Source organism: Dendrobates tinctorius, unplaced genomic scaffold (genome assembly GCF_039654945.1).
Source record: "Dendrobates tinctorius isolate UK_male_01 unplaced genomic scaffold, ASM3965494v1 ptg000173l, whole genome shotgun sequence".
Lineage (NCBI taxonomy): Eukaryota > Metazoa > Chordata > Amphibia > Anura > Dendrobatidae > Dendrobates > Dendrobates tinctorius.
In genome coordinates, this window is record NW_027361840.1 from 4,491,200 (window position 1) to 4,519,140 (window position 27,941).

At 45.7% G+C, this 27,941-nt stretch overlaps 1 protein-coding gene and 1 long non-coding RNA gene across 6 annotated transcripts in view; one reads left to right on the forward strand and one right to left on the reverse strand.

Moving 5' to 3' along the window:
* Window positions 1-15,282, forward strand: part of LOC141053954 (uncharacterized) — a 55,300-nt gene extending 40,018 nt beyond the window's left edge. The window contains 2 exon segments of the mRNA XM_073551111.1: window positions 11,674-14,205; window positions 14,208-15,282. Coding sequence (XP_073407212.1) covers window positions 11,674-14,205; window positions 14,208-14,644 — 2,969 coding nt within the window. The 3' untranslated portion in view covers window positions 14,645-15,282.
* LOC141053976 (uncharacterized) overlaps window positions 1-27,941 on the reverse strand; it is a 166,570-nt gene that overhangs the window by 91,228 nt on the left and 47,401 nt on the right. The gene's annotated exons all lie outside the window — the stretch shown is intronic.

Below are 27,941 nucleotides of genomic sequence, written 5' to 3' on the forward strand. Positions count from 1 at the left end.
GTTTGACCTGTGATCTGGCAGTGTCTGGTTTTTTAAGCGTGTAAAAAATCACGGTCGGCCACAGTTTTGTGCACCTCTGAAAAGAAGGACACTGCTGAACTTTGGCGATACGGAGTCCAGAGTAATCTGCTGCTGAATTATAGTGAATAAATCCCTCTGGAGTTTCATCTGAATCACGTCACTCAGTGATTTAGATAGAAACCCCAAAGTAAGTGTTCAGCGTAGAGCGCAGGATTAAGGTGATCCAAAATGTAATATAAAATGTTCCTGATAAAAGCTTCAACTCAATCCGCAAAAAAAACCCTTACTAAGGTTTGTCATCTTTTAACGGAAATATAATAATAATCTTTTTATATATATAGCGCCAACATATTCCGCAGCGCTTTACAGTTTAAAAATTTCAAAACACAAGTAATAAGTAACAACGTTAACAATACAATAATTAAAGCAAAATAAGACGACCCTGCTGGTGAGAGCTTACACTCTACAATGAGGTGGGGGAGATACAGAGTACAAGTGAGTATTTACAATGGTGTATATACAATGATGGTCCAGCCGTCTTGAGGGAGTGAGGGATGGATGGAGATATTGAATGGGCTACATATGCTCACTTACACATAAAATTACTTTGATTAGGCAACATGATAGGCTGCTCTGATCAAATGTGTTTTGAGGGAGTGCCTAAAACTATGCAAATTGTGGATAGTCCGGATAGAGCATTTCAGATGATTGGCGCAGCGTGGGTGAAGTCTTGGGAGTCGGGAGTGGGAGGTACAGATTAGTGTAGAGGTTAGTCAAAAGTCGTTTGCAGAGCGCAGCGACTGGCTAGGCCGATAAACAGAAAAGAGGGAGCAGGTGCCGCACTGTGAAGAGCTTTGTGGGTGAGAACAAGTACTTTGAATTGGATCCTATAATGAATGGGCAGCCAGTGTAAGGACTGGCAAAGAGCGGACGCGTCGAGTAATGATTAGCCAGATGGACATGATGTTGGAGACTGCGGACAGAAAGTCACTGGCATTGTAGTACAGCGGGGGTAAGGTCAGGGGATGACGTGTATAGTTGTGTGCCATCAGCATAAAGATGGTACTGAAAGCCAAATCTGCTGATGGTCTGTCCAATTGGGGCCGTGTAGAGAGATAAGAGAAGGAGGCCAAGGACTGAGCCCTGAGGTACCCCAACAGTGAGAGGAAGAGGAGATGAAGTGGAACCAATGAACAAAACACTGAAGGAGTGGTCAGAAAGATAGTGAGAACCAGGAGAGGGCAGTGTCCTTAAATATAGGGGGCTTCCACATTACAGGTAGCACAAAGGATCTGGAAAAGCACTATGGCTCCTCACCTCTCCCCAAAAATCCAGCAAATTCTGAGCTCCTAAATCCAAATGTCCCATTCCCTTCTGAGCCCCACAGTGTGTCTAAACCACATTTAGTGTCCACATGTTTAGCATTTCTATAGCAATGAGGGTACATGTGTCCAGAAGTATTATCTGGGCACAATGTCTGGGCACTACAATTTAATGGGCACTACAATGGAAGATATGCTATTTTCTATCAGCAACATACACTGCTGCTTGTTTCTGGAAAACACCCATGGAGTCAAAATCATCACTACACCTTGTGAGACAGCGGTAGCATGGTACGCAGTGAAGAGGCAGTGACCTACAAACACAAAAGTCCCTTTGATGTGTTTCCTCACAGCATTAAAGTCCAATTTACACAAGTGCAAATAATATTAGTGTTCAGTTCACACCAGTCAATAGCACTTCATAGGACACGGCTTTGTATCACAGTCCCTAAACATGCTGGATTTCACCTTGTCCAGTTTCCATGGGTGACTGCTTGCCATGCCATGTCTCTCACTTACAGCCCCCTTTGGTCTGCAGTCACGACACCCGCTACCCCACCTCTGACTAGTTCACATGGGTGTCGTGCACCACTGTATCACAGTCTCTCTTCACAGCCATACACAGACCTTGACATCCTCCTGTCTGTAGCTGTGACACACGCCAGTCCTTCCTTCAGGCACAGGAAGTCTACCTCCGGTTCACATCTGGGCACAAGACCTGTCCACATCTGTGACCAGTCATCATGGACGGCAGAACCACTGTGTATGCTGTGGGTTGTCAGGCCTCTCTCTGGCCCTGACACACCTGAGACTCACTAAGCAACACCTAACCCTTTCCTTCAGGGTTTTTAACATAGCAAAGTGTGGCTACCAGCCACATGGAAAACCTGGGTCCGGAATAAAAACACTGCACAAACTACTATCTTGCAGTCTGTTTCACACACAGCATCCAGAGCAGGTTTTCCCTACATCCACCTTGGACACTAACATGTTCAAGACTAACACTTCTGTTATCAGTCTGTATTGCAGTCACAGCTATGCCTGTGACTGCCATGGACACCTATGGCCTTCATACACCTCCGTGCATATCTTGAGGAGACTGCACAGTGACCCCTACCTGTTACATCAGTCACTGCTTCACTATTGCAATCCCAGCTACGCCTGTGACCGCAATGCATTCCCATAGCCTCAATATGCCTCCGTGCGTATCCTGGGGAGAACATACAGCACCCCCTAGCTGTAACAGGGGTCACTGCCTCACATATACCCCTCTACTGTTCAAACCTTTGAGGTTGAATACTTGACACCCCACATGGGCACGAGCCAGGGCATCCGCATGCCCCTGTGACATCCCCGCCCGGCACTGCACTTTGAAACCAAAGTAGGGTCCGGAACAGTTGAACAATACATGCATCCCTCCCCTTTGCATTTCTCTTCCATACTTCATTATGGGACGACCCACTTTTCCATTCTCCTATGCAGATGCCACGCTCACTTTCACGTTTAACTGTATATTTGGACCGGTTTTGGGTGGCCTCGACCGTGTTTATTTTGGATTCAGTAACCCCGCATCTCATCCTGTCACCTAAGTACTCACCTTCGGGCCTTTGCTATCGTTTCTTCCGTACCCTTACCCATGCCTCGGTGACTATATCATGCTGAAACGCCGTGGTTTGACCCATCAAATCCGAGCATCCATCTTTATTACGTCGCACCCAAACCTGAGTTTCCCGACACTGCTGTCTAACGAGCACTCTATCTATTTCACTCTGACCCGAGGCCACATCATTGGCCGTTGTAAGAAGATTCCTCGTGCGCACGTCCCCATTCGCCTCTGCGACCACACACTCCCGGTTCTTCCCGGCGTTCTTTTTAAACCTGCAGTTTTTACACACACCAGTTTCTCTGCGTGGGACCCTGGAACTGAGCTGCCCCGAACTTACCAGGGGACATTTCCAGCTCTGGGTTCAGTGGAGTCTCCATGCCCTCTACTGACACAACCTCTAGGGCAGTGGTCCCCAACCTTTCTGACCTTGAGAGCCACATTCACCTTAGAGAGGGGGTCTCGAGCCACATTCAGCACTGAGAGAGGGGCGTGACCCACATCCAGCTCCCATCTCCTTCAAAGTAGTGTCAACCAAAGCCCCCATTACAGGTATAATGATAACCAAAGCTTTTCCACAGAAATCACTCCAAAGCAGTACACTGAGATCCAGGGGTTCCCACAATACCCCCTTTCAGTATTCTCTCATCAAGGACTCCCAACACAGTCACATCCAGCTTTGAGCACCTCCTCTAACAGGTGTTACCATCCTCCAGCGTACCATACTTAAAACATCTCTAAACCCCTAAGACCAGTAAATGTGCATCCACATCTGCTCTTCTGTGCAGGGCTATTCACAACATTCACCATTTTGAGATCTACTCTTCACACCTGTTTGCTAGACCTGGACCTAATGCACCAAGCTGGCAGACAGTCGCGAGCTACAATTCATGGGACCGCGAGCCACATGTGGCTCCCGAGCTACAGGTTGGGGATCCTTGCTCTAGGGGAAGCTTGTTGGGGTTACACTCTGACCCTAAGTTGGTGACCCCTGTGGCAGATATCTCTGACTTGACATCTTCAGGTTCTGCACCCGAAACATTTTCATCCTGCCCTGCCAATACCTTTGGGGGAGCCTATCGTGATTACACTCTGTCCCTAGGTTTGCGATCCCTATGGCAGGTATCTCAACATCTCCGGGTTCTATTCCTGGCACAACCTTTACCATGAGAGGGTTGACCCTGGTCTCCCACAGTGACCAAAATAGGGGCAAGTCTCAACCCAACACAGTCCCATATGGAAGACTCTTCGTCACTCCCACCACATGTTTAATGTCCCCACATTGTGTAGAAAAATTGACCTCAGCGGTTGGGTACTCCCGGATTTCCCCATGGATATCCACCACCTTCACCTTCCATCCTTTGGAGTTGTCCCCAGCAGCAAGGGACCTATGGACCAAAGTCACTCTGCTCCCCGTGTCCAGGAGAGCATCTGTGCGGCACCCATTCACAAGCACCTGGCACAGTCGCTGCACGCTGCTGGCAGTGCTTGCAGTGGTGTTACAGACTGGCTGGGCATATATCGAGACATGGTGCGTATACCTGCAGTCAATGGGCTCAGATGGCACAGAACAGTTACTAGCCCCATTTCCAGGCTCTGGTACCCCGTCCTGAGTGGATTTATAGCGCTCAATCAATCCTACCAGCAGGTCCAGATTGCCCAGGTCCCTTTGCCCAACCCAATGATGTATGGCGGCTGGCAGAGCCCGCACAATCCGATCAACCACAACTCTCCATCTCGATTGGAGAAAAAAACTCAGACTGGAGCCACTCCTCCACCAACTGCAGTAAGTCATTTGCATGAGACCTGGCGGGCCGAGACTACATAGGACCACTGGTACACCCAATGATCACCCCTTACCTTAGGGTTCTCCTTTTTACTCAGCTGAAGCTGTGGGAGATTCCATTGCAGTGCCTCTTGCTGCTCCAGCTGCAACTGCAGCACCTGCTGCTGCAGAACCTTTTGCTGTGACCGCTAAAACTTCAGAGCCTCTTGCTGCGAATGCTGACTGAGCGCAAAATGCTCTAAAAGTTCCTCTATTTCTCCAGCAGACCTGTACAATGATCTGCAGCACTCTCTGGGGTATGCCTCAGTTCACACTGCCTGTATTCTCCACCTTATGTAAGGCAGCGGTAGCAGCATTACGCAGTGAAGAGGCAGTGACCCACAAAGTTCAAACACAAAGTCCCTTTGATGTGTTTCCTAACAGCATTAAAGTCCAATTTACACAAGTGCAAATAATATTAGTGTTCAGTTCACACCAGTCAATATCATTTCATAGGACACAGCTTTGTATCACAGTCCCCTAAACATGCCGGACTTCACCTTTTCCAGTTTCCATGGGTGACTGCATGCCATGCCAATGTCTCTCACTTACAGCCCCCTTTTGTCTGCAGTCACGACACACAACCATTACACAGAGAAAACAAAACACAAATATCCTAAAAGAAAAATGCATGAAGGTAGAAAGGGTTTTTAGTAAACATAGTTTTGATCAAAAGTCGTGTGTTAATATGCATTTACATTGTGCATACACATTAACTTACTTTTTCAGTTCAGACTCCAGTTTTTTATTCAGTTCAATGTGCATCCTGTGCATATAAGGATGTGAACACCCTGTTTCTGAGCTGGAAAATCCATCCTGTCTGGCCTATGCTTTTACTGGTGGTTCAGTCCCACGATCTTTGTTCACATTTACGTCACTTGACAAGTGGAAAGGTTTTAATACAAGAATTAGGACTGTCCCACAAGGCTTGATGTGGCGGGATGGCTTGTACATTCCTTTGATCAAAACTATGTTTTCTAAGTACCTTTATTATTATTACTACCTTCATGCATTTTTTGCAGTTTATTTTTTTATTTTAGGATATTTGTGTTTTTGCTTTTGTTTTCTCTGTGTAAAAGTCGTGTGCTAATATGCATTTACATTGTGCATACACATTAACTTACTTTCTCATTACAGACTCCAGTTTTTTTATACAAACTACTATCTTGCAGTCTGCTTCACACACAACATTCAAAGCAGGTTTTCCCTACATCCACCTTGGACACTAACATGTCCAAGACTAACACTTTTATTATCAGTCTGTATTGCAGTCACAGCTACCGCTGTAGCAGTCACACATGTTCCCTGGGAACACTGCCCACATTTATAACACCAAATATAACAGTGCTACTCACTTGGGAGTGATATGAGGTATCACAGGAAATGTTTCTATTTAAAAGTCTCATAAACCACATCACAGGAAACTCAAATACAGCCCTTGTCCGGCTCAAAGTACAAGATAAAGCAAACAGTCCATCCATACAATAGTCTAGCTTCATAGTCTTTCAGCAGAGGCACTCAATCTACACACCTCCACACATGCTACAATGTGTGAGGCAAACAGGTGTCATTTTACCAAGTGAACCACACCCAGGGGTTGCGATATGGTGAGCAGCCGTTCACCTGCTCATAATGAACCTTTCATGGCCAGGTTACTCCAGGTTTATCTCCCATCCACTGTGTTTAACAAGCATCCTTACATACCTCCCCCTCTGCCTAAAGCCATGGGCTTGACATCTTTCAGACACAGGATTCTCAAGAGGGCATTGGCATTACCATGTAACTCCCGACTCTATGTTTTACTTGAAAGCGGACATCCTGCAGGGCTAGAAATTAGTGGGTAGCACAAGCATTTTTCCTCTTATTCTTTCTCATCCACCTGAGTGGACCATGGTCTGACACTAATTTAAATTCTCACCCTAAGAGATAGTATCGCAATGTGTCCATCGCCCACTTTATGGACAGGCATTCCTTTTCTCCAATGGAATCATTTTTCTCACATGCTTACAGATTCCTACTCAGCTAGAGAACAGGATTCTCCTCTCCGTGTATCTCCTGAGAGGAACTCTCCTAATCTAACATCCTTTTGGAATACAAATTTCTTCACGACACAGAGCCACTTTCAGTTTTTGAAAGGCCTTTTCCGCCTCCGATGTCCATTTGGCCACGCCTAATTTTATCCCCTTAGTGAGGTTGATCACGGGTTTGGCCACCGTGGCAAAGTTTGGAATTAGCCTAATGTAGTACCCCATGATTTCCAGGAAGGCCATAACAGCCGCACCAGAAATGGCACATCCATTAGATATGCCAATTCTGACGCTTAAGATCAGCTCTTTCCAGCTGCCATTGTGAGGTGGTAATCGGGGTAATGGTTTATGGGGTTGATGTCAGCTGTGTAATGTCAGGTGACATCAAACCTATGGGTTAGTAACGGAGAGGCATCTGTCAGACACCCCCATTACTGACCCCTAAGTCTAAACTATTTAACACACACAAAAGTGTTTCATTTGTAAAAATCACTCTCTGACAAATTCCCTCTTTAGCACATTTATTTAATAAAAAATAATCCACACCAGTCTGTCATAACACAAATGGAAGTCCCATGACGATCCATGTCTTCTTTGTCCAGTGTATGGAGCCCCGTTCAGAGAACAAAGCTCAATAGACTGGCGCAACAGTCGCTACTGGTTGTAACGCTGCACTCCGGGAGAACCCGGCTGCCGTGACGAGCGGTGAGGTCAGTAAGGTTATCCCAGTACACAACTGCCAGTGCTGCCCCCATGTGACCTGGAGGCTTTCAACTGCAGTAACCTTACCTTATTTATTAGTGAAATACAATTCAGAAAACTACACACACAAGGCACTGATTATATATCTCACTGACATATTTCTATCTATCTATCTATCTATCTACAGTTGAAACTTGATGTTTCCATCCACTATATAAAAAGACAGATCTACATGTTTTTCTCAATATCTGACACGAAATCAGAATAAACTTTTCCCATTTTAAGTAAATTAGGATTACCATAATTATTATTTATTATTATTAGTAATAATAATACTTTATTCCTATAGCGCCAACATATTCCACAGACAAAAGACATTACAGCATTACAATAATCACATAAATCAACAGATTCCAAGAGGAATGAGGGCCCCGCTGCTCGCAAGCTTACAGTCTATGAGGAAATAGGGGAGACACGAAAAGTGGATGTCAACAATTGCGTTCATTGTTCAGACCAGCCATAATTTAAGAAATCAGGTGTTCATGTAATGCTGCATGAACCAGTTATCAGCCAGAATAAGTAGCAGTATATACACAGAGGGCTATTAAATGCATAAAGCGTGTGAGAACATGATATGAAGAACCTGGTTATGGTAAAAATATTGAATGGGCCACACAGGGATAATTAGATTAATGTACTGAGACGTTAGGCGAGACTGTAGAAATGTGTTTTTAGGGCACGCTTAAAACTGTGGGTATTACGGATTAATTGACTTAACCTGGGTAGTGCATTCCAAAAAATTGGTGCAGCACGTGAAAAGTCTTGGAGACAGGAGTGGGAGGTTCTGATTGAGGACATTAACTTCAGATCATTAGCAGAATGGAGGGCATGGGTAGGGTAAACTGAGATGAGGGAGAAGATGTAGGGTGGTGCTGAGCCATGGAGCACTTTGTGGGTGAGGGTAATAAGTTTATACTGAGTTCTGGAGTGGATGGGTAACCAGTGTAATGACTGGCACAAGGTAGTGGTATCGGTGTAATGGTTGGTGAGGAATATGATCCTGGCTGCAGCATTAAGGACGGATTGGAGAGGGGAGAGTTTGGTAAGAGGGAGACCGATTAGAAGAGAGTTACAATAGTCCAAACGAGAATGAATAAGAGAAACAATAAGAGTTTTTGCAGAGTCGAAAGTAAGAAAGGGTTGAATTCTAGAAATGTTTTTGAGGTGCAGATAACAAGTTCTAGCCAGCGATCGGATGTGGGGGATGAATGAAAGATCTGAATCAATCATGACCCCAAGACAGCAGGCATGTTGCTGGGAAATAATGGTAGAACCACACACGGAAATGGCAATGTCAGGCATAGGTAGGTTAGTAGAGGGAGGAAACACAAGGAGTTCAGTTTTTGACAGGTTCAGTTTCAGATAGCGGGAGGACATGATGGTGGAGACAGCGGTAAGACAATCACTGGTGTTTTCTAAAGAGGCAGGTGTGCTGTCAGGAGAGGAGGTGGATAATTGGGTTTCACCAGCATAGAGATGGTACTGGAAACCAAATCTACTGATTGTATACAAAGAGAAGAGGAGGGGGTCTAGGACCGATCATTGAGGAACCCCAACAGTAAGGGGAAGATGAGTGGAGGAGGAACCAGTAAAAGATACAGTAAAGGAGCGGTCAGAGAGATAGAAGGAGAACCAGGAGAGAACGGTGTCCTTGAGGCCAATGGAGCGGAGCATAGTGAGGAGGAGCTGATGATCCACAGTGTTGAATGCTGCAGAGAGGTCCAGGAGAATTAGCATGGAGCAGTGACTATTAGATTTAGCTGTTAGTAGATCATTAGAGACTTTAGTGAGGGCAGCTTCAGTAGAGTATAAAGAGCGAAAACCAGATTGTAGAGGGTCGAGAAGAGAGTTATCTGAGAAATAGCGGATAACATGGGAGTGGATCAGGCGTTCCAGGAGTTTAGAGATGAAGGGAAGATTAGAGACAGGTCTATAGTTAGCAGTACAATTTTGGTCAAGGGATAGTTTTTTAAGCAGTGGATATATGATGGCATGCTTAAATGAGGAGGGAAAGATACCGGAAGAGAGAGAGGTTGAATATTTTAGTTAGGTGAGTGGTGACAGCAGGGGAAAGGGACTGGAGGAGATGTGACGGAATAGGGTCACTGGTGCAAGTAGAAGGCCGAGAAGATACAAGGAACCTGATCACTTTTTCTTCTCTGACTGGTTCAAAATAAGAGAGTGAGATAGATGCAGTGGGGGATGAAGGACAGCGCATGGTGTGAGGGGGTTGAGAGAAAATTTCCTGTCGGATATGGTAAATTTTTTCTTTGAAGTAATTGGCCAGATCATCAACACGGAGATCCGTGGTTGGGGCTTGCACTTTTGGGTTGAATAGGGAATGAACAGTATTAAAGAGATGTTTCAGGTTATTGATAGTGAGGTGATGAGGGTGCTCAAATAGGTGAAGGGAAGTGTTGTATGTTTTAAGCATAAACTTATAATGGATGAAATCTTCAGGTAGATTGGATTTTCTCCACAGACGTACGGCACACCTGGAGCACCACTGTAGGAAACATGTTTGCAGCATGTGCCAGGGTTGTCGCCATCTGTGCTGAGTTGTTCTATTTATAGGAGGTGCAGCTTCATCCAGGCAATGTCTCATTATAATGCTTCAGTGAAGAATCAGGACAAGAGAGGGAGGAGATAGGAGCCAATGATGACTGCAAGTTCTTCATAAGTTTCTGGGTGTTGGCCTGTATATTTCTAGAAGTGTGGAAAGCGGGGGGTGACCTGAGCGGAATGGCAGTTATAAGCCGAGAATGAAAGAAGGTTGTGGTCACAGAGTGGGAGAGGGGAGTTTGTGAAATCAACCATAGAGCAATGCTGGGAGAAGACCAAGTCGAGGGAGTTTCCGTCTTCATGCGTATTAGAGCTAGTAAGCTGCAGAAAGGCCAAAGAAGGAGGTTAAAGATAAAAGGTGAGTAACCGATATGGAGAGGGGGAGAGCAATAGGGATGTTGAAGTCTCTCATGAGGATGAGGAAATCAAATGAGAAAAAATGTGGAAACCACGTGGCAAAGTGATCCAGGAATTGATGCGAGGGGCCCGGAGGATGATACACCACCGCCAGTCGCATGGAGAAGGGGATGTAGAGTCTGACAGCATGGCCCTCAAAAGAAGGGAAGACAAGTGAGGGGTACTTGAGGGATAACCTGAAAGGTACATTTGGGTGATAGGAGCAGACCAACACCTCCACCTTCTCTGTTGTCCGATCTTGGGGTATGAGGCTTCATCGGGGGCTTATCTACAGCATTAAAAAATGCTGTAGATAAGCCCCTGATGGCGGTGCCGGCACCTGATAGGTGGAAAATAGACTGACAGATTCCCTTTAAAATATTCTCTCATTATTCTGGCAAATATTAATAATTATGGTAATCCTAATTGTCTTAAGATGGGAAAGGTTTATTCTGATTTAATGTCAGATATTGAGAAACACATGCATATGTGTCTTTATATATAGTGGATGGAAACTTCTGGTTTCAACTGTATCTATTATATAGCTTTTATCTATTTCTCTAGCTGTCTATCCTCTGTTTGCACATCTAACACCTAAACGTTTGTCATTTCTGTTCTGCATTCTATTCCAGTACGTGTCACACTGATGGTGCACAAGGATGCCACACGGATTTTACATGTGGACACTGATGGCACCGGTACTGTTTTCTCCCGTTTCGGAACTATCAGGAGTCCAGGACATGTGAAAATGTGAAAGATGCCTTACACTGATAATTTGTTGCAGTCAACTTTGAATTTCTGGCAGAATTCAGTCTATATGGGTCTGGGTCTATCTCAAGAGACATCTACAATTGGCGATCTTTGCCCGCTCTTCCGTGCAAACGCTCCATATCTGTCAGATTGCTGGGGTGTCTCCTGTGTACAGTGCCTTCTTCAGGTCCCCACAGAATTTGCATTCAGTTTTGGGCTGTGGTTTGGCTATTCCAAAACTTTCATCTTCTCGTGGTGAAGCCGTTCTTATGGTGACTTCAAGGTTGTTTAGGGTCGTTGTCGTGATGAAAGTTGAAAATTCTCTTCATCTTCATCAGGAAATGCAAACATAATATTTTAGGTTATGTTATTTAAAAATAATAACATGCATTTTATTCTTGACAGATGACTGTACCAGGAGCTTCAAGGGACATCTGATATCTTTAGAGTTTAATTCAGAAGATTCTAGTATCACACAAGATACTTGTACACAGCATGAAGACATCTCAGATATACCCCCAGCTGTTCACAGCAGAGACCGATCATCTTATTTTAATGAACAATTATCTCCAAATTCTTCACAGACTGTTAAACAAAACAAAAGTCACAGAAGAAATGCTGAAGATAAAAGCCCACTAACAGGGGAAAAGCCATATTCATGTTCAGAATGTGGGAAATGTTTTGTAAATAAATCACAGCTTAGTCGTCATGAAAGAATGCACACAGGAGAGAAGCCATATTCATGTTCAGAATGTGGGAAATGTTTTTCACAGAAATCAAATCTTGTTGCACATGAAAAAGTTCACACAGGAGAGACGCCATATTCATGTTCAGAATGTGGGAAATGTTTTGTAAATAAATCACAGCTTAGTTGTCATGAAAGAATGCACACAGGAGAGAAGCCATATTCATGTTCAGAATGTGGGAAATGTTTTTCACAGAAATCAAATCTTGTTGCACATGAAAAAGTTCACACAGGAGAGACGCCATATTCATGTTCAGAATGTGGGAAATGTTTTGTAAATAAATCACAGCTTAGTTGTCATGAAAGAATGCACACAGGAGAGAAGCCATATTCATGTTCAGAATGTGGGAAATGTTTTTCACAGAAATCAAATCTTGTTGCACATGAAAAAGTTCACACAGGAGAGAAGCCATATTCATGTTCAGAATGTGGGAAATGTTTTTCAATGAAATCAAGTCTTGTTGCACATGAAAAAGTTCACACAGGAGAGAAGCCATATTCATGTTCAGAATGTGGGAAATGCTTTTCAAGGAAATCAAGTCTTGTTGCACATGAAAAAGTTCACACAGGAGAGAAGCCATATTCATGTTCAGAATGTGGGAAATGTTTTTCACAGAAAATAAATCTTGTTGCACATGAAAAAGTTCACACAGGAGAGAAGCCATATTCATGTTCAGAATGTGGGAAATGTTTTTCACAGAAAATAACTCTTGTTGCACATGAAAAAGTTCATACAGGAGAGAAGCCATATTCATGTTCAGAATGTGGGAAATGTTTTTCAATGAAATCAAGTCTTGTTGCACATGAAAAAGTTCACACAGGAGAGAAGCCATATTCATGTTCAGAATGTGGGAAATGTTTTTCAAGGAAATCAAGTCTTGTTGCACATGAAAAAGTTCACACAGGAGAGAAGCCATATTCATGTTCAGAATGTGGGAAATGTTTTTCAATGAAATCAAGTCTTGTTGCACATGAAAAAGTTCACACAGGAGAGAAGCCATATTCATGTTCAGAATGTGGGAAATGTTTTTCACAGAAAATAAATCTTGTTGCACATGAAAAAGTTCACACAGGAGAGAAGCCATATTCATGTTCAGAATGTGGGAAATGTTTTTCAATGAAATCAAGTCTTGTTGCACATGAAAAAGTTCACACAGGAGAGAAGCCATATTCATGTTCAGAATGTGGGAAATGTTTTTCACAGAAAATAAATCTTGTTGCACATGAAAAAGTTCACACAGGAGAGAAGCCATATTCATGTTCAGAATGTGGGAAATGTTTTTCAATGAAATCAAGTCTTGTTGCACATGAAAAAGTTCACACAGAAGAGAAGCCATATTCATGTTCAGAATGTGGGAAATGTTTTTCAATGAAATCGAGTCTTGTTGCACATGAAAAAGTTCACACAGAAGAGAAGCCATATTCATGTTCAGAATGTGGGAAATGTTTTTCAATGAAATCGAGTCTTGTTGCACATGAGAGAATTCACACAGGAGAGAAGCCATATTCATGTTCAGAATGTGGGAAATGTTTTTCACAGAAATCACATCTTCTTGCACATGAAAAAGTTCACACAGGAGAGAAGCCATATTCATGTTCAGAATGTGGGAAATGTTTTGTAAATAAATCAGAGCTTAGTCGTCATGAAAGAGTTCACACAGGAGAGAAGCCATATTCATGTTCAGAATGTGGGAAATGTTTTGTAAATAAATCAGAGCTTAGTCGTCATGAAAGAATTCACACAGGAGAGAAGCCATATTCATGTTTAGAATGTGGGAAATGTTTTTCAATGAAATCAAGTCTTGTTGCACATGAAAAAGTTCACACAGGAGAGAAGCCATATTCATGTTCAGAATGTGGGAAATGTTTTTCAATGAAATCAAGTCTTGTTGCACATGAAAAAGTTCACACAGGAGAGAAGCCATATTCATGTTCAGAATGTGGGAAATGTTTTTCACAGAAAATAAATCTTGTTGCACATGAAAAAGTTCACACCGGAGAGAAGCCATATTCATGTTCAGAATGTGGGAAATGTTTTTCAAAGAAATCAAATCTTCTTGCACATGAAAAAGTTCACACAGGAGAGAAGCCATATTCATGTTCAGAATGTGGGAAATGCTTTACAACTAAATCATATCTTCTAATACATGAGAGAATTCAAACAAGAGAGAAGCCATATTCATGTTCAGAATGTGGGAATGTTTTGCACAGAAATCAAATCTTCTTGCACATGAAAAAGTTCACACAGGAGAGAAGCCATATTCATGTTCAGAATGTGGGAAATGTTTTGCACAGAAATCAAATCTTCTTGCACATGAAAAAGTTCACACAGGAGAGAAGCCATATTCATGTTCAGAATGTGGGAAATGTTTTTCAAAGAAATCAAATCTTCTTGCACATGAAAAAGTTCACACAGGAGAGAAGCCATATTCATGTTCAGAATGTGGGAAATGCTTTACAACTAAATCTTATCTTCTAATACATGAGAGAATTCACACAAGAGAGAAGCCATATTCATGTTCAGAATGAGGGGAATGTTTTGCACATAAATCAGCTCTTACTAATCATCAAAGGTGTCACACGGGAGAAAATCCGCACTCATGTTCAGAATGTGGGAAATGTTTTACTTAGAGATCATCTCTTTACAAACATAAGAACATTCACACAGAAGTAGCCATTTTATAGTCACATTATTACAAACAAACATGGCGTCTTGAGACCTTGGGTTCCTATTGTCCTACTACCTTCCTGGAGCGATGCTCTTGCTCTTAAACCCTTTGGCGACAAGCTGCCCATCATAGTTACACAAGTGGTGGTCACTATCATAAAATATAATATGGGGAATGTGCCTATATTTCATTATTCTGCTTTCCCCCATAGTTTGAATATCTCTTTGGTCGCGGCTCCACACTGGTAGTAATCCACCATAAGCAGGAGGGTGATGGCGCCTCTTCTCATGTACAGAAGTCCCGTCCATCTCATGTAACCTCCAGGCACCAGACACATTACTCACATTTCACTTTCTCACTATTGATAATTGTTCTCATGAAATCTCGTTCCTGTGACTGAGAACTTACAATTTGTGTTGCTTTTCTGTGTTCTGCTCTTCTGTCTTCATCATTATTGATTATGTGCACGTTACATAGAAGGCTTCTCTTCCTGATGTCCTTTTCCCCTATTTGTTACTCTTTGTGGCTCGGGGAAGACACCAACACGATATATACTGAATCTTGTAGCCACTTACTGCCAATAAAGGAAGCTTTACTGTCTCACAGTGGTTTGAATTGTCCTTGTCAGACGTGCCCACATCCTGGATTTTCTATGGATTTCTAGATGGTGAAGCATATGTCCCTGAGATGTGCCAATGCATCCGGCCTCTACATGCCATCGAGTGGGCTGTCAGCAGGCTGGATCATGGGAGGACACAGACTGCACATGACCCCTGAGCAAGGAATGCACCGTTCCCCCCATATACTATGAAAGTGACTTGGACATTAGAGATGAGTGAACCCGAACTGGAAAGTCTGAGGTTCGTATTGGGCACCTAGTGTGCGGTACCGAATGCCGAACACGGTGTTTTTACTGTCTGTCCAGTTTCCTGTTTGGGTTTGCCAGTCTAATAAAGCTTATTGAAGAAAGGGGAGGAAGAAAAACTTCCAAGAAATCAACTCAAGGTCATAATATAAAATTGCATTATTGGATTATAGGGCAAGGAACAATAAAACATACTAAAAAGCTGATAACTTGTCTAAAAACATAAGGACACGATGGACCATAATTGCTGCTTATGTTATAATAATCATAGAAGATATGAGAAGGACACAAGTAGGTAAGCGGTAAACTGCCATGTCACTGACCAAATAATTAAACCGGTAACCAAATCCTGCACATAGGCCATAGAAAAAGAAGGCACATATACCCGCACAGTAACAACACGTGTCCCAAATTACCTGATGAGCGCAAGTGCAAGCAAGCAAGTACAGGGTCCATCGTGTCCTTATGTTTTTTGATAAGTTATCAGCATTTTAGCATGTTTTATTGTTCCTTCCCCTGTAATCCAATAAAGCAATTTTATATTATGACCTTGAGTTGTCTTGGAAGTTTTTCTTCCTCCCCTTTCTTTGTGAATTTTGACAATTGGTCCCTTTACAGTCCATGGTATTTTTATTAATGTGGGATAATATCTACAATTTGCTTGGTATGTTATTATTTATAGTATCCCATTTGACATCCATACCTCTGTATACTACTCTTTTTGTCTAATAAAGCTTGTTGAAAGGCTATAGCACAGCCAATCAGCAAGCCTTTAGACTGTGGGCACTTCCAAAGCCATCACAGCAATTCCAAGTATTGACATAGCTGTAATTTGCTGGCGTAGCATGTGACCAGGCCTGTATAAAGGCCAGATCACGAGTCGGCCGCCATTCTGTTCTGATTAGTGTAGAGATAGGATGCAGCTGGAGTGAGGGACAGATAGTGACTGCGCACTCTGCAACAACACTCTGTGTACTCTGCAACCCATATCTGGGGTAGCACTGTACTAAAAGCCACTCTGTGTACTCTGCACCCATATCTGGGGTAATACTGTACTAAAAGCCACTCTGTGTACTCTGCACCCATATCTGGGGTAATACTGTACTAAAAGCTTCTCTGTGAACTCTGCACCCCCACCTCTGGGAGTACTGTGCTAAAAGCCGCTCTGTGCACTCTGCACCCATATCTGGGGTAGTACTGTACTAAAAGCCACTCTGTGTACTCTGCACCCATATCTGGGGTAATACTGTACTAAAAGCTTCTCTGTGAACTCTGCACCCCCGCCTCTGGGAGTACTGTGCTAAAAGCCACTCTGTGTACTCTGCACCCATATCTGGGGTAATACTGTACTAAAAGCTTCTCTGTGAACTCTGGACCCCCGCCTCTGGGAGTACTGTGCTAAAAGCCACTCTGTGTACCCTGCATCCCCCACCTGTGGGAGTACTGTGCTAAAAGCCGCTCTGTGTACTCTGCACCCATTGCCTGTGGGAATATTGTGCTAAAAGCTGCTCTGCGTACTCTGCACCTATATCTGTGGGAGTACTGTCCTTTAAGCCCCTGTGTGTACTCTGAAATCTCCTGTCTGTGAGAGTCCTGTTCTTTAAGCTGCTGTGTGCACTCTACACTCTCCTATCTGTGAGAGTACTGTCCTTTAAGCCGCCGTGTGTACTCTGCACCCATATCTGTGGGATCACTGTCCTTTATGCTGTCATGTGTACTCTGCAACTCCCTTCCTATGAGAGCTCTGTTATTTAAGACGCTGTGTGTACTCTTCACCCTCCTGCCTTTGGGAGTACTGTCCTTTAGGCCATGTGCCCACGTTAGCGTTTTTAAACGCTCAGAAACCAGGACTCCTTCCCAGAAAACGCGCGTTTTTGATGCATTTTTTTCTGCGCGTTTTCTGGGAACATTGAAAACAGCTAAAAACATGGAGCAATGCGGAAATTAATGAGCATGCTGCATTTTTAGCCGCTAAGTATTTCCTCAGCGGAAAAAAACGCATGCATTGGCATAAAAAGCCAAAAATGCATTAAATTTAATGAGAAGCTTCTTTTAAGCATTTCTGCAGCGTCTGATCCGGCTCAAGCGCTGCGGAAACGCTTACAAAAATGCAACGTGGGCACACAGCCTTAACCTGCTCTGTGTACTGTACATTCCCCTGTCTGTGGGAGTGCATTCCATTAAGCTTCTGTGTGTACTCTGCACTGATACGTGGACCAGTAAGCTGTTAGGGATGTTACATCTCCCTAACTGCCTACTAGGTAAATGTAGTGGTGGCTGGGACAGAGGCGGAAGGCGTTCTACCTGACATCCTATCACCACCCAGTATTGCTGGATGTTTATCTCTCCAGGTTGCCTCCTACTCATACCTTCACTTCCTCCACCGCCTCCTCATTTGGTCACAGGAAGACCTGCACCACCATCTTCAGCACAGTCAGGGGGAAACAGCAGCAAGCTATTCTTAAACTCCTGCTTGGGGGACTAATCCCACACCGCGCAGGAGCTGTGGATGGGGATCAAACAGCAGATGTGTGGTTGGTGCCGGTGTTCTATTCTATTATTTACCCCTGAATCATTGTGTACTTCCATATGCTGCTGGCACATTGCGCCTTATTGATACATTTAGAGGAACAACACAATTGTTTTTTTATTTTTTATATTTGCTGCTGTGTTGTCCGACTTTAAGGGGGTGACAGAGGCCGCCATATGCCTCCCGCCTATATACAGTGTGTTAGAATCTGTTCAGTTTGTGACTATCCGCCATTTTCTTGTAGTGTTCTGGCTGCTGGTCTTTTTTCCCTGGTGCTGAGTTTGTCTTGAGTCAGGTGATTGTATCACCCTTTATTAACCTGCACCTGTCTCCCATTCCTTGCTGGAAATCAGTGTTAATCTCCTTGAAGTCTGGCTTGGAGCCTTGCTCTCTGTGTGTTTAATTAGTGCAGTTCTGGGACCTCTGGTTCTGCTAGTCTTAGTTTCCGTTTTCAGTTTGTTTCTGCAGTCTCCTCTTTGTTTTCTATTAGGAGGTGACCCATTTTTGTACCCAGTCCTTAGATATTTCAGAGACCCCCTTCCCCCGATCTATTTGTCTTCTCTTAAGATTAGCCTAGGATCGTCGGTGGGTCTATTCACAAGGAATGGGTCGCCCACTCCATCGTAGGGTGTAAGCCTAGTCGCAGTGCAGGGTCAGTTCTCCCCTTCCTACCCTAGTCCTGTGCCGCAGTACCGTAACACAGTGTTGGCAAATATTGCAGAGAAATAATATTGTTAGTTTAGTGTCTTGTCTTTTCCTTATGGGGTTATTCAATCCCCAAATATATCGAAGAGACATGACATTGTTAGTTTAGTTTATATTTCCCCTTCCCTTCCTTTTGTTTTGCCCTTTGTATGTCTTAATAAAGCAACTTAAAAACCTATTCCGAACCCCTTATCCTTCCCTTCCCCTTGTCTTACATAAAAATGTAACTTCTGCATTTAATGATCAATGTGAAATATTACTGTTATTTCTTAAAATTTTAATAAAGTTATTTGGAAAATGGAATATGAGCTGCTTCATAGAGTTTTATGAATGTTTACGTTATTATATTGTGTATGTACTTTACATTTACTTGGTATAGGAGTAGTGAAAGATATAAAAGATAGAATAGAAGGGTAGCAGTAGGATAGGACAATATTGGGAACAGATTAGTGGGGCACAATAAAGGTAGGAAATGGAAATGCCAGGATAAGCTTAGTTGAATAAGGGGTTCCAGTTTAGGAGGAGTTAGAGATGGGTGTAATAAAGAGCAGTGAATGATAGTGTGAAACTTCGTATTTAGTGAGGACTACTGATGTAGCAGTGAGAGAGGGCAAATAGATAGCCCTGGGGGTGAAGATTGCTGAGGCAATGAGGGACCCCAGGCTGAGCAGCGTGCGAGTGGTCAGCATCTATTGAAGCAACCATTCCAAAGGGGATCAGGGGCTAATGGCCGGGACTAGGCAGAGCTGAGTGTACCTCAGAAAAGGGAATGGGAGCAAGATGGTGGACCTAGGGGCACGGACGCTGCAAACGAGAAAGAAGTATATGCGGGACAGAGATTGTTGGAAGAGACAGGGATACAAGTGTCTTCAGGAAGGAAGTTGTCAGAGAAGGCAGGAAAAGCTCAAGGAATGCCAATGTATGTGAACTGTGTTATGGCTGTATCAAGAACCCTGCTTTCAAGTAAAGTTGAACTGTTGAGTATGAACATGGAGTCTGGACTTTTTTGTGTGAACCGTTTAACTGAAGCTGAGATTACAGAATCAAAAGAAACCCTGGGGTCTAATATGAGTGTTCTATTTGGTACATATCACACACAACAGACGGGACTTTGTCTTTCCTTTGTGGCGTGCCAGGGTGTGGGAATGCAACAGCACCTAAACGGGGATTGACGTTTGAGGACAATTTGCATATTCCATGTGCCTTCTGGGAAAAACGAAGAGTCTCCCTCAGCAAGAAGATTGTTGGGTACAGCCAGGACCAGCTGCTTGGAAAGCATCACCAAATTGGGGATTGAAGCTTGAGGAGGTCAATTTGCATATTCCAGGTGCCTTCTGGGAAAAGCGAAGAGTCTCCCTCAGCAAGAAGATCGTTGGGTACAGCCGGGACCAGCTGCTTGGAAAGCATCGCCAAACCGCGCACCTTGCGGGCATTATTGCAAGAAAGCTTGGCTGGTTTGTGAGATACAATGTCTGAGAATTATGAGTTTTTTTTCTGTAAAAGATGTTTCTAGAACCCTAGAAATCCTCCATCCTATGACAATGTAGACTGCCAGCTTTGCAGCACCCCCCTTCTCTTCACACACACCAGTGTCTTCATGTGCAGAGCCCTGTGAAACTTGAAACCAGCATTTCCTGTGAGCTAGGAATGTTAATTAGCTGAGTGGAAAAGATGTCCCTTTGTTTAAGACATGTGTAGGAGTAGAACTTTAAGAGACCACATTGCAAAAACCATACAAAGCAGAGACAGAATAATCATATTTTTGTGATCTGAGCAGTCCCAGCTTCGCTACGGTGCCTTTTGCGTAGTCCTCGGACGTCCAGAGACTGAGATATGGATTGCACCCAAATAGAATGTCCCAGTTATGGCATGTTTGGTGTTTTCGGATTCTATTCGGTTAATTACAACCAATGATACCAAATATTTGTTTGTGCAAGCTCCTCTCACTAAGTTATGGTTATTCTAAAGTTGGTAGCCAAATCATAACTTGAAGAGGGAGAGGTGGGCTCTCTCCAGACTGCCCCTTTCGGTGATGTCACACACCAGGGGCTATAAGGTACTGCTCCCGTACAGGGAGGGCAGAGCAGCTCAAATCCTGGTGCCAAAGAGACATGCAGATGAGCGGTGACGTTTGGTAAGCCGCCCCTCCCCCACTCAGCCACATGGTTTTGCCTAAAGAGTCATGAACAACCATGAGTGTACTTTCTGCTTTCATACATTCTTTTGTTTCATATTTGTAACTGTACATATGTAATGTCTCAACTTTATAGTAACTTTTATCTGTAATCACTGCCCCTTTTGGGAAATAAATGATAAAATTATTCAGTTTGTCTCCATGCTCTAAGAAACGAACTAAGCGCCTCTTTTAGATAATCGCTACTAATTCAAGGGGTTTGCCAAGGACCCTCTTAATTAACTCTGTGAATTAAGTAAACTGGTGGCAGCGCATTGTGTACGGTTGTTGTGGCTAGTTGGCAGTCCAGAAGGGTCTTATATTGCTGAATGAGGGGCTGCGGCCACAGCATTGATAATTCCCTCACTGCAGTAGCCTAACCGCCGGTCCACAACAAGCAGCCCATCCGGTGACTAATTATCCTAGGTGCAGTTCCCTGACTGACCTGAAGGTAAGGGGGGCGCCGGAGAGCTGCGAGTTCCAAAGTGGAACTGAGAAAGTGGGATATACATAAATCCCCGCAGTTCGTAGAAGATTGATAGCAGTGGTGGGGCACCCAAAATACCCCCCTGCGGCAAATTGTTAGAGCGAGATTAGCTTGCTGGATATTTTTGTCACATGGTGCCAGTGGTGGGATAACTAAGATAAGCCCCCACTGTGCCTGTGATAGCCGTGTGCCGGCAGTGTGCTGCGTCCCTCCGTCCGCTGATACACCCGTGTCAGTGGTGGGATTGTGACATAGTGGTGACACAGGGTCCGCTGTCCGTCGCATTTTGGTGGCAGCGGGACCCCCGTTCGTCACATATTGGCGAACAGCGGCGGGCTCTTCCTCACATATTGGCAGAGCGGTGGGATAATCCTAGAGCATTAGTGATTTGGTTTGAGCAATCATTCCTCTCACTAAAAACCTGCACGGTCCTGTGGGAATCCTGCATCATAGGTTTTGGAAAACAGACTCAGTGGTTACTAGTCCTGAGACATTTGTGTGTATGTGCAAGTATCCCCTCCCGTTTCTTCATTTTTCTTTTCTATTTTTTATTTGGCAACCATGGCGGCAGTGAGAGTCGAGTGGTATAAGCATCAGAAGAAGGAAGCCCTTGCTGCAGTATGCACATACCGAGGCATTGACGCCGCAAGCAGAACCAGAGATCAAATGATCACGGCTCTGGTGCAGCTGGACAACACCCAGGGTTCAGCGGACGCAGAAATTGGCCCAAGTGACAATGGGGCTGCAGCAGAGGCTCCACTCATGAGCGCTGGCCCCACATTCAACCAGAGCGTGGTGGACCCCTATCTGCAAATGGCCTTGGACGCAATCCCTGCCGAAGACTGTGAGGCACGGGTGAAGCTGATCCAGCATGCACAGGAGAGAGCTGAGCGTCAAGCAGAGGCTGAGAGCCGAGCGCCAGGCTCAGAGGGCCCATGAACTAAAGATGCTCCGACAAGGGGGAACGTCCTCCATAGCCCGGAGCAGTGAGCCCAGCAGCGTCCAGACTCCTAAACCCCGGCCAGAGCATTTTCCCATGATGGAAAAGGACGGGGACTTGGACACGTTTCTGCGAGCCTTTGAGAAAGCCTGCAGACAGTACCGGCTGCCCCCTGAACAATGGGCCAGGTACTTGACCACAGGGCTAAAAGGCAAAGCCCTGGAGGCGTTTGCTTCTCTTCCACCAGAAGCCGATGACGACTATGATGCCATAAAGCAGGCTCTGATCGCCAAATATCGGCTGACACCTGAGGTATACCGAAAGAAGTTCCAGCCCCTCCAACGTGGCCCACACGATAGCTATAGCGATGTGATGCAAGGACTCAGGACCCACTTTGACCAGTGGATCCATGGACTGTCCGTTGAATCCTTTGAGCAGCTACGCGACCTGATGATCAAAGACCAGTTCCTGCATCTCTGCCCAGCTGAGGTCCGACAGTTCATCCTGGACCGTGAACCAACAAATGCGGACAAAGCGGCGCAGATCGCCGACAACTACGAGGCCAACCGGAAGCCAGAGACGCGGAGGCCAGTCACCACCAGCTGGAGAGGGGGTAAGCCTGCAACCAACCCCAGTGCCCCAGATAGCTGTCTCTCCGGAGGCCCTGTCCCTGTTGCCAACACCAGGCCTACTACTGACCGTCGCCTGTGTCACCACTGCCAGCAGCCTGGTCACCTCTTCTACAGCTGTCTGGATAGGCTGAAGAACCCCCCAGCCAAGGCCTCTGGGCCCAACGCCTCTGTTCTTTTGGTGCGAGGTGTGGTTGGGAGGGCTGACGAAAACGTTCAACCTGTTCAGGTGGGGGCCCGTCTTGCTACAGGCCTCAAGGACACCGGGGCTGAACGAACCCTCATCTGTCCTGGACTGGTGGCCCCTGAAGAGTTTGTTGAGGGGAAAACCCTGACTGTCACCGGGATTGGAGGCACCCGTTGTCCCTTGCCAGTGGCCCAGGTTTTTCTTGATTGGGGTGCTGAGAGCGGGTTGAGGGAGGTGGGAGTGTCTGAAAACCTGCCCACTGATGTTTTATTGGGGACTGACTTGGGGCGGATGGTTGCATATTATGTCCCTGACACCCTTCCCCAATCTGATAATAAGGGTAACATTAACCCTGATGATGATGATGATGATGATGATGGGAAACTGAATGTGTTACCTGCTAATGCCTTGATGAGTAGTGATGCAACTAACAACCATTCTTTCCCCAGGTATGATGCTGATGGTGATGTGAATGTACCAAAGCAATCTGATATCCATTCTTGTCCTAGGAATGGTGATAATGATGATGATGATGATGATGTATCTGTGCCGACTGAACCTGTTAACCATTTCTTTGAAACGATAGATGTGTCCACAGGTACCGAAGTGCTCAGCCACGTCACTCTGCGGAGTGAGACGGCTGAGGAACCCCTGGCAGGAGCAAGCAACGGTGCTCAAGGAAATGGGGAGGTGTGTTGTGAGTTCATTTTCCCCTTCACTTGTGATGTCTGATGAGCTCCCTCTGCTGGTGAAGGGAGGTAGTGAAATTGAGTTGAATGGGAAGAACCTGTCATCTGAACAGGTGGAGTGTGATTGGACATCCGGAATCTCTGAGTGGATATAAGGCAGCCGACGCCCTGCTTTTTTGCTGGTGATCCTTTCTGCTCAGAGCTCTGGCATCCAGTTTAGTTCCTGTCTACTAAAAGCTAAGTTTTTGCCCTGCTACTATTCCATGAGATTTTGTCTGGTTTACTTAGTGTTTGCGTTCAGCCAGCCCTTGCTGGGACTGGCTGAATTCCATTTTTGTCTCTGATCAGTTTATCTCTTTGCGCTGTTTTCAGAATATACCTGAGTGCTGATATAGAGTTTTTGAAGTCTAGCGACTTCAGGGACTTTTTTCCTATCAGACTGTTGGGACATTTTTTGTAGGGTTTTTGCGGATTGCAGCCAGCATCTTTTCTGTCCTGTCCTATCTAGTTAGTTGGGCCCCATCGTTTGCTCAGTCTGTCTTTCTGTCTGCGTTTGTGCTTTCATCTGTTTTTCACCAACAATACATGTTGGGCTGTCTATTGCTTTGGGGTCTGCTCTGGGGAAGTTTAGATTCCCCCTTTCTTTCTTTAGGCTTATTTAGCTCTCCGGCTGTGACGAGGGGTCTAGGACCACCGTAGGAACCCCCCACGGCTACTGCTAGTTGTGGTGAATAGGATCAGGGGTCTGCAATCCGCTAGTTACCAACTTCTCAGGTTTTCTGGACTTAGCTTGTATTTTTGTTTTCTCCTCCTCCGGTGACTCATTCATAAAAGAGGTGCATGGGGATCATGAGGAAGGTAATGCCATGCAGCTGACCAGTGCCACCGAGGAAGGTAACTGGCCCATAAGTAGCACTGCTCCTGAAGTGTTGGGGGTGGATGGGGAGGTAGGGCCCATGGCAGCACCGATTGGTGGGTCTGTAAAAATCCCCAGGGAGGCAGCATACATAGCAGCTGTCACACGCAGTCAGAATGCCCAGATCGCAGGTAGCGCACTGTCTTCTGGACCCTCTTCTGCTACAGGAGAGACTGAACCAGAGGTGAACCCAGAGCTGGTTCCAGAGGGTCCCAGTAAGGAAGGTACCCTGACATCACTTCTGGCAGCCTCCAGCAAGGAGTTCCAGGCTGATCTGCACTCAGATGCGAGTCTGGAGAAATTGAGAGGTCTCGCCAAGATGCCCACCTCCGAATCTGATAAGGAGAGTATGTTCTGGGAACGAGGAAGGTTGTACCAGGAGACAGTACCCGGAGATTCCCAAAAGGAGTGGTTGAGGGAAAGACAGCTAGTCATTCCCCTACAGTTCAGAACTGAGTTGTTGCGGATTGCCCATGAGATTCCACTCGCTGGACACTTGGGGATCAGCAAAACAAAGGCTCGGCTATCTCAACACTTCTATTGGCCCAAGATGGGGACAGATGTGACACAATACTGCCGTTCCTGTAACACCTGTCAAAAAGTGGATAAGGCGGGGCCTGCTCTTAAGGCTCCCCTTATTCCTTTGCCGGTGATAGAGGAGCCTTTCCAGAGGATTGCGGTGGACATTGTAGGCCCGCTGGCTGTCCCCAGCAGCTCTGGAAAGCAATACATTCTCACCGTGGTAGACTACGCTACCCGGTACCCAGAGGCAGTAGCTCTGTCTTCAACCAGGGCAGATAAGGTGGCTGACGCACTGGTGACCATCTTTTCAAGGGTAGGATTTCCCAGGGAGATGCTTACCGATCAAGGGACCCAATTCATGTCTCGCCTAATGGAGGCTCTCTGTGAGAAAATGCAGGAGAAGCACCTGGTATCGAGTGCGTATCACCCACAGACTAATGGTTTGTGTGAACGCAGATGCTCAGCATGCTGGTTGAGACCCAAGGGCGCGACTGGGAGCGGTACCTCCCACACCTGCTGTTCGCTTAAGTTCCGCAGGCCTCGACCGGGTTCTCCCCCTTCGAGCTCCTGTACGGCAGGCTAGTCCAGGGACCCCTTAGGTTGATAAGAGAATCCTGGGAAGATGAGCCAAACCCTACAGAAGTGTCCATCGTGGATTATGTCATGCGCTTCCGTGACAAGATGCAGACCTTGACGCAGTTGGTGCATGACAAAATGACGCAGGCTCAGGCTGACCAGAATCACTGGTATGACCAGAACGCCCGGGAGTGGACCTACCAGGTGGGTCAAAAGGTGTGGGTGCTGATCCCCATACCAACGGATAAGCTTCAGGCAGCCTGGGAAGGCCCATACGTCGTCCACCAACAGCTCAACCCGGTCACCTACGTGGTCACGCTTGACCATGCTCGGGGTAGGCGCATGGCCTTTCACATCAGTATGCTGAAGGCGCACTACGAACGTGAAGCTTGCATCCTACCGGTCTGCAACCTGCCCGAAGATGGGGAGGAAGATCCCCTGCTGGACATGCTGGCCCAAGCCAAGGCCAATGGGTCCCTTGAGGACATGGAGATAAGTGGTTTGCTAACCGTATCCCAGCGGTCGCAGTTGATGAAAATCCTGGAACCCTTCCGGGACGTGTTCACCAACCGACCTGGGAGGACAGAGTTAGCGGTTCATGAGGTGGACACCGGGAATCATGCCGCATTACGGCAAACACCTTATCGGATCTCTGAGGCGGTGCAACAGGTCATGCGCCAATAGATGGATGAGATGTTAGGGCTGGGGGTGATTCGACGGTCAAAAAGCACGTGGGCTTCACCTGTAGTCCTCGTGCCTAAAAAGGATCGAACCACCTGGTTCTGCATGGACTACAGGGGGCTCAACGCCATCACAACCTCTGATGCCCACCCGATGCTGCGCATCGAGGATCTGCTTGAGCGGCTGGCAAAAGCAAGGTACATATCCATCATGGATTTGAGTCGGGGATACTGGCAGATTCCCCTGAGCCCTGAGGCGCAGGAGAAATCCGCCTTTATCACCCCCTTTGGACTGTACGAGTCCACAGTCATGCCCTTCGGCATGAAAAATGCCCCTGCCACTTTCCAGCGGATGGTCAACCACCTGCTTTGGGGCCTGGAGGAGTACGTGGTGGCGTATGTATGTAGCATGCATGTAGTATGTACTCAACATGGACAAAACAGAATTCATCATCTTTCCCCCATCTCACGTGACCCCCCCTACGAACCTATCAATTACAGTAAATGACTGCCCACTCTCCCCAGTCCCACAAGCTCGCTGCCTCGGAGTAATCCTTGATGCTGATCTCTCCTTCAAACCACATATCCAAACCCTTTCCACTTCCTGCCGACTTCAACTCAAAAATATTTCACGCATCCGTTCATTCCTCACCCAAGAATCTGCAAAAACCCTAGTCCATGCCCTCATCATCTCTCGCCTTGACTACTGCAACCTCATGCTCTGCGGCCTCCCCTCAAACACTCTCGCACCCCTCCAATCTATTCTAAACTCTGCTGCCCGACTAATCCACCTGTCCCCCCGCTATTCCCCAGCTTCTCCCCTCTGTCAATCCCTTCACTGGCTCCCAATTGCCCAGAGACTCCATTACAAAACCCTAACCATGACATACAAAGCCATCCACAACTTGTCTCCTCCATACATCTGTGACCTCGTCTCCCGGTACTTTCCTGCACGCAACCTCCGATCCTCACAAGATCTCCTTCTCTACTCCCCTCTTATCTCCTCTTCCCACAATCGCATACAAGATTTCTCTCGCGCATCACCCCTACTCTGGAACTCTCTACCACAACATATCAGACTCTCACCTACCATCGAAACCTTCAAAAAGAGCCTGAAGACCCACCTCTTCCGACAAGCCTATAACCTGCAGTAACCACCGATCGACCAAACCGCTGCACGACCAGCTCTACCCTCGCCTACTGTATTATCACCCATCCCTTGAAGATTGTGAGCCCTCGCGGGCAGGGTCCTCTCTCCTCCTGTACCAGTTATGACTTGTATTGTTTAAGATTATTGTACTTGTTTTTATGTATACCCCCCTCACATGTAAAGCGCCATGGAATAAATGGCGCTATAACA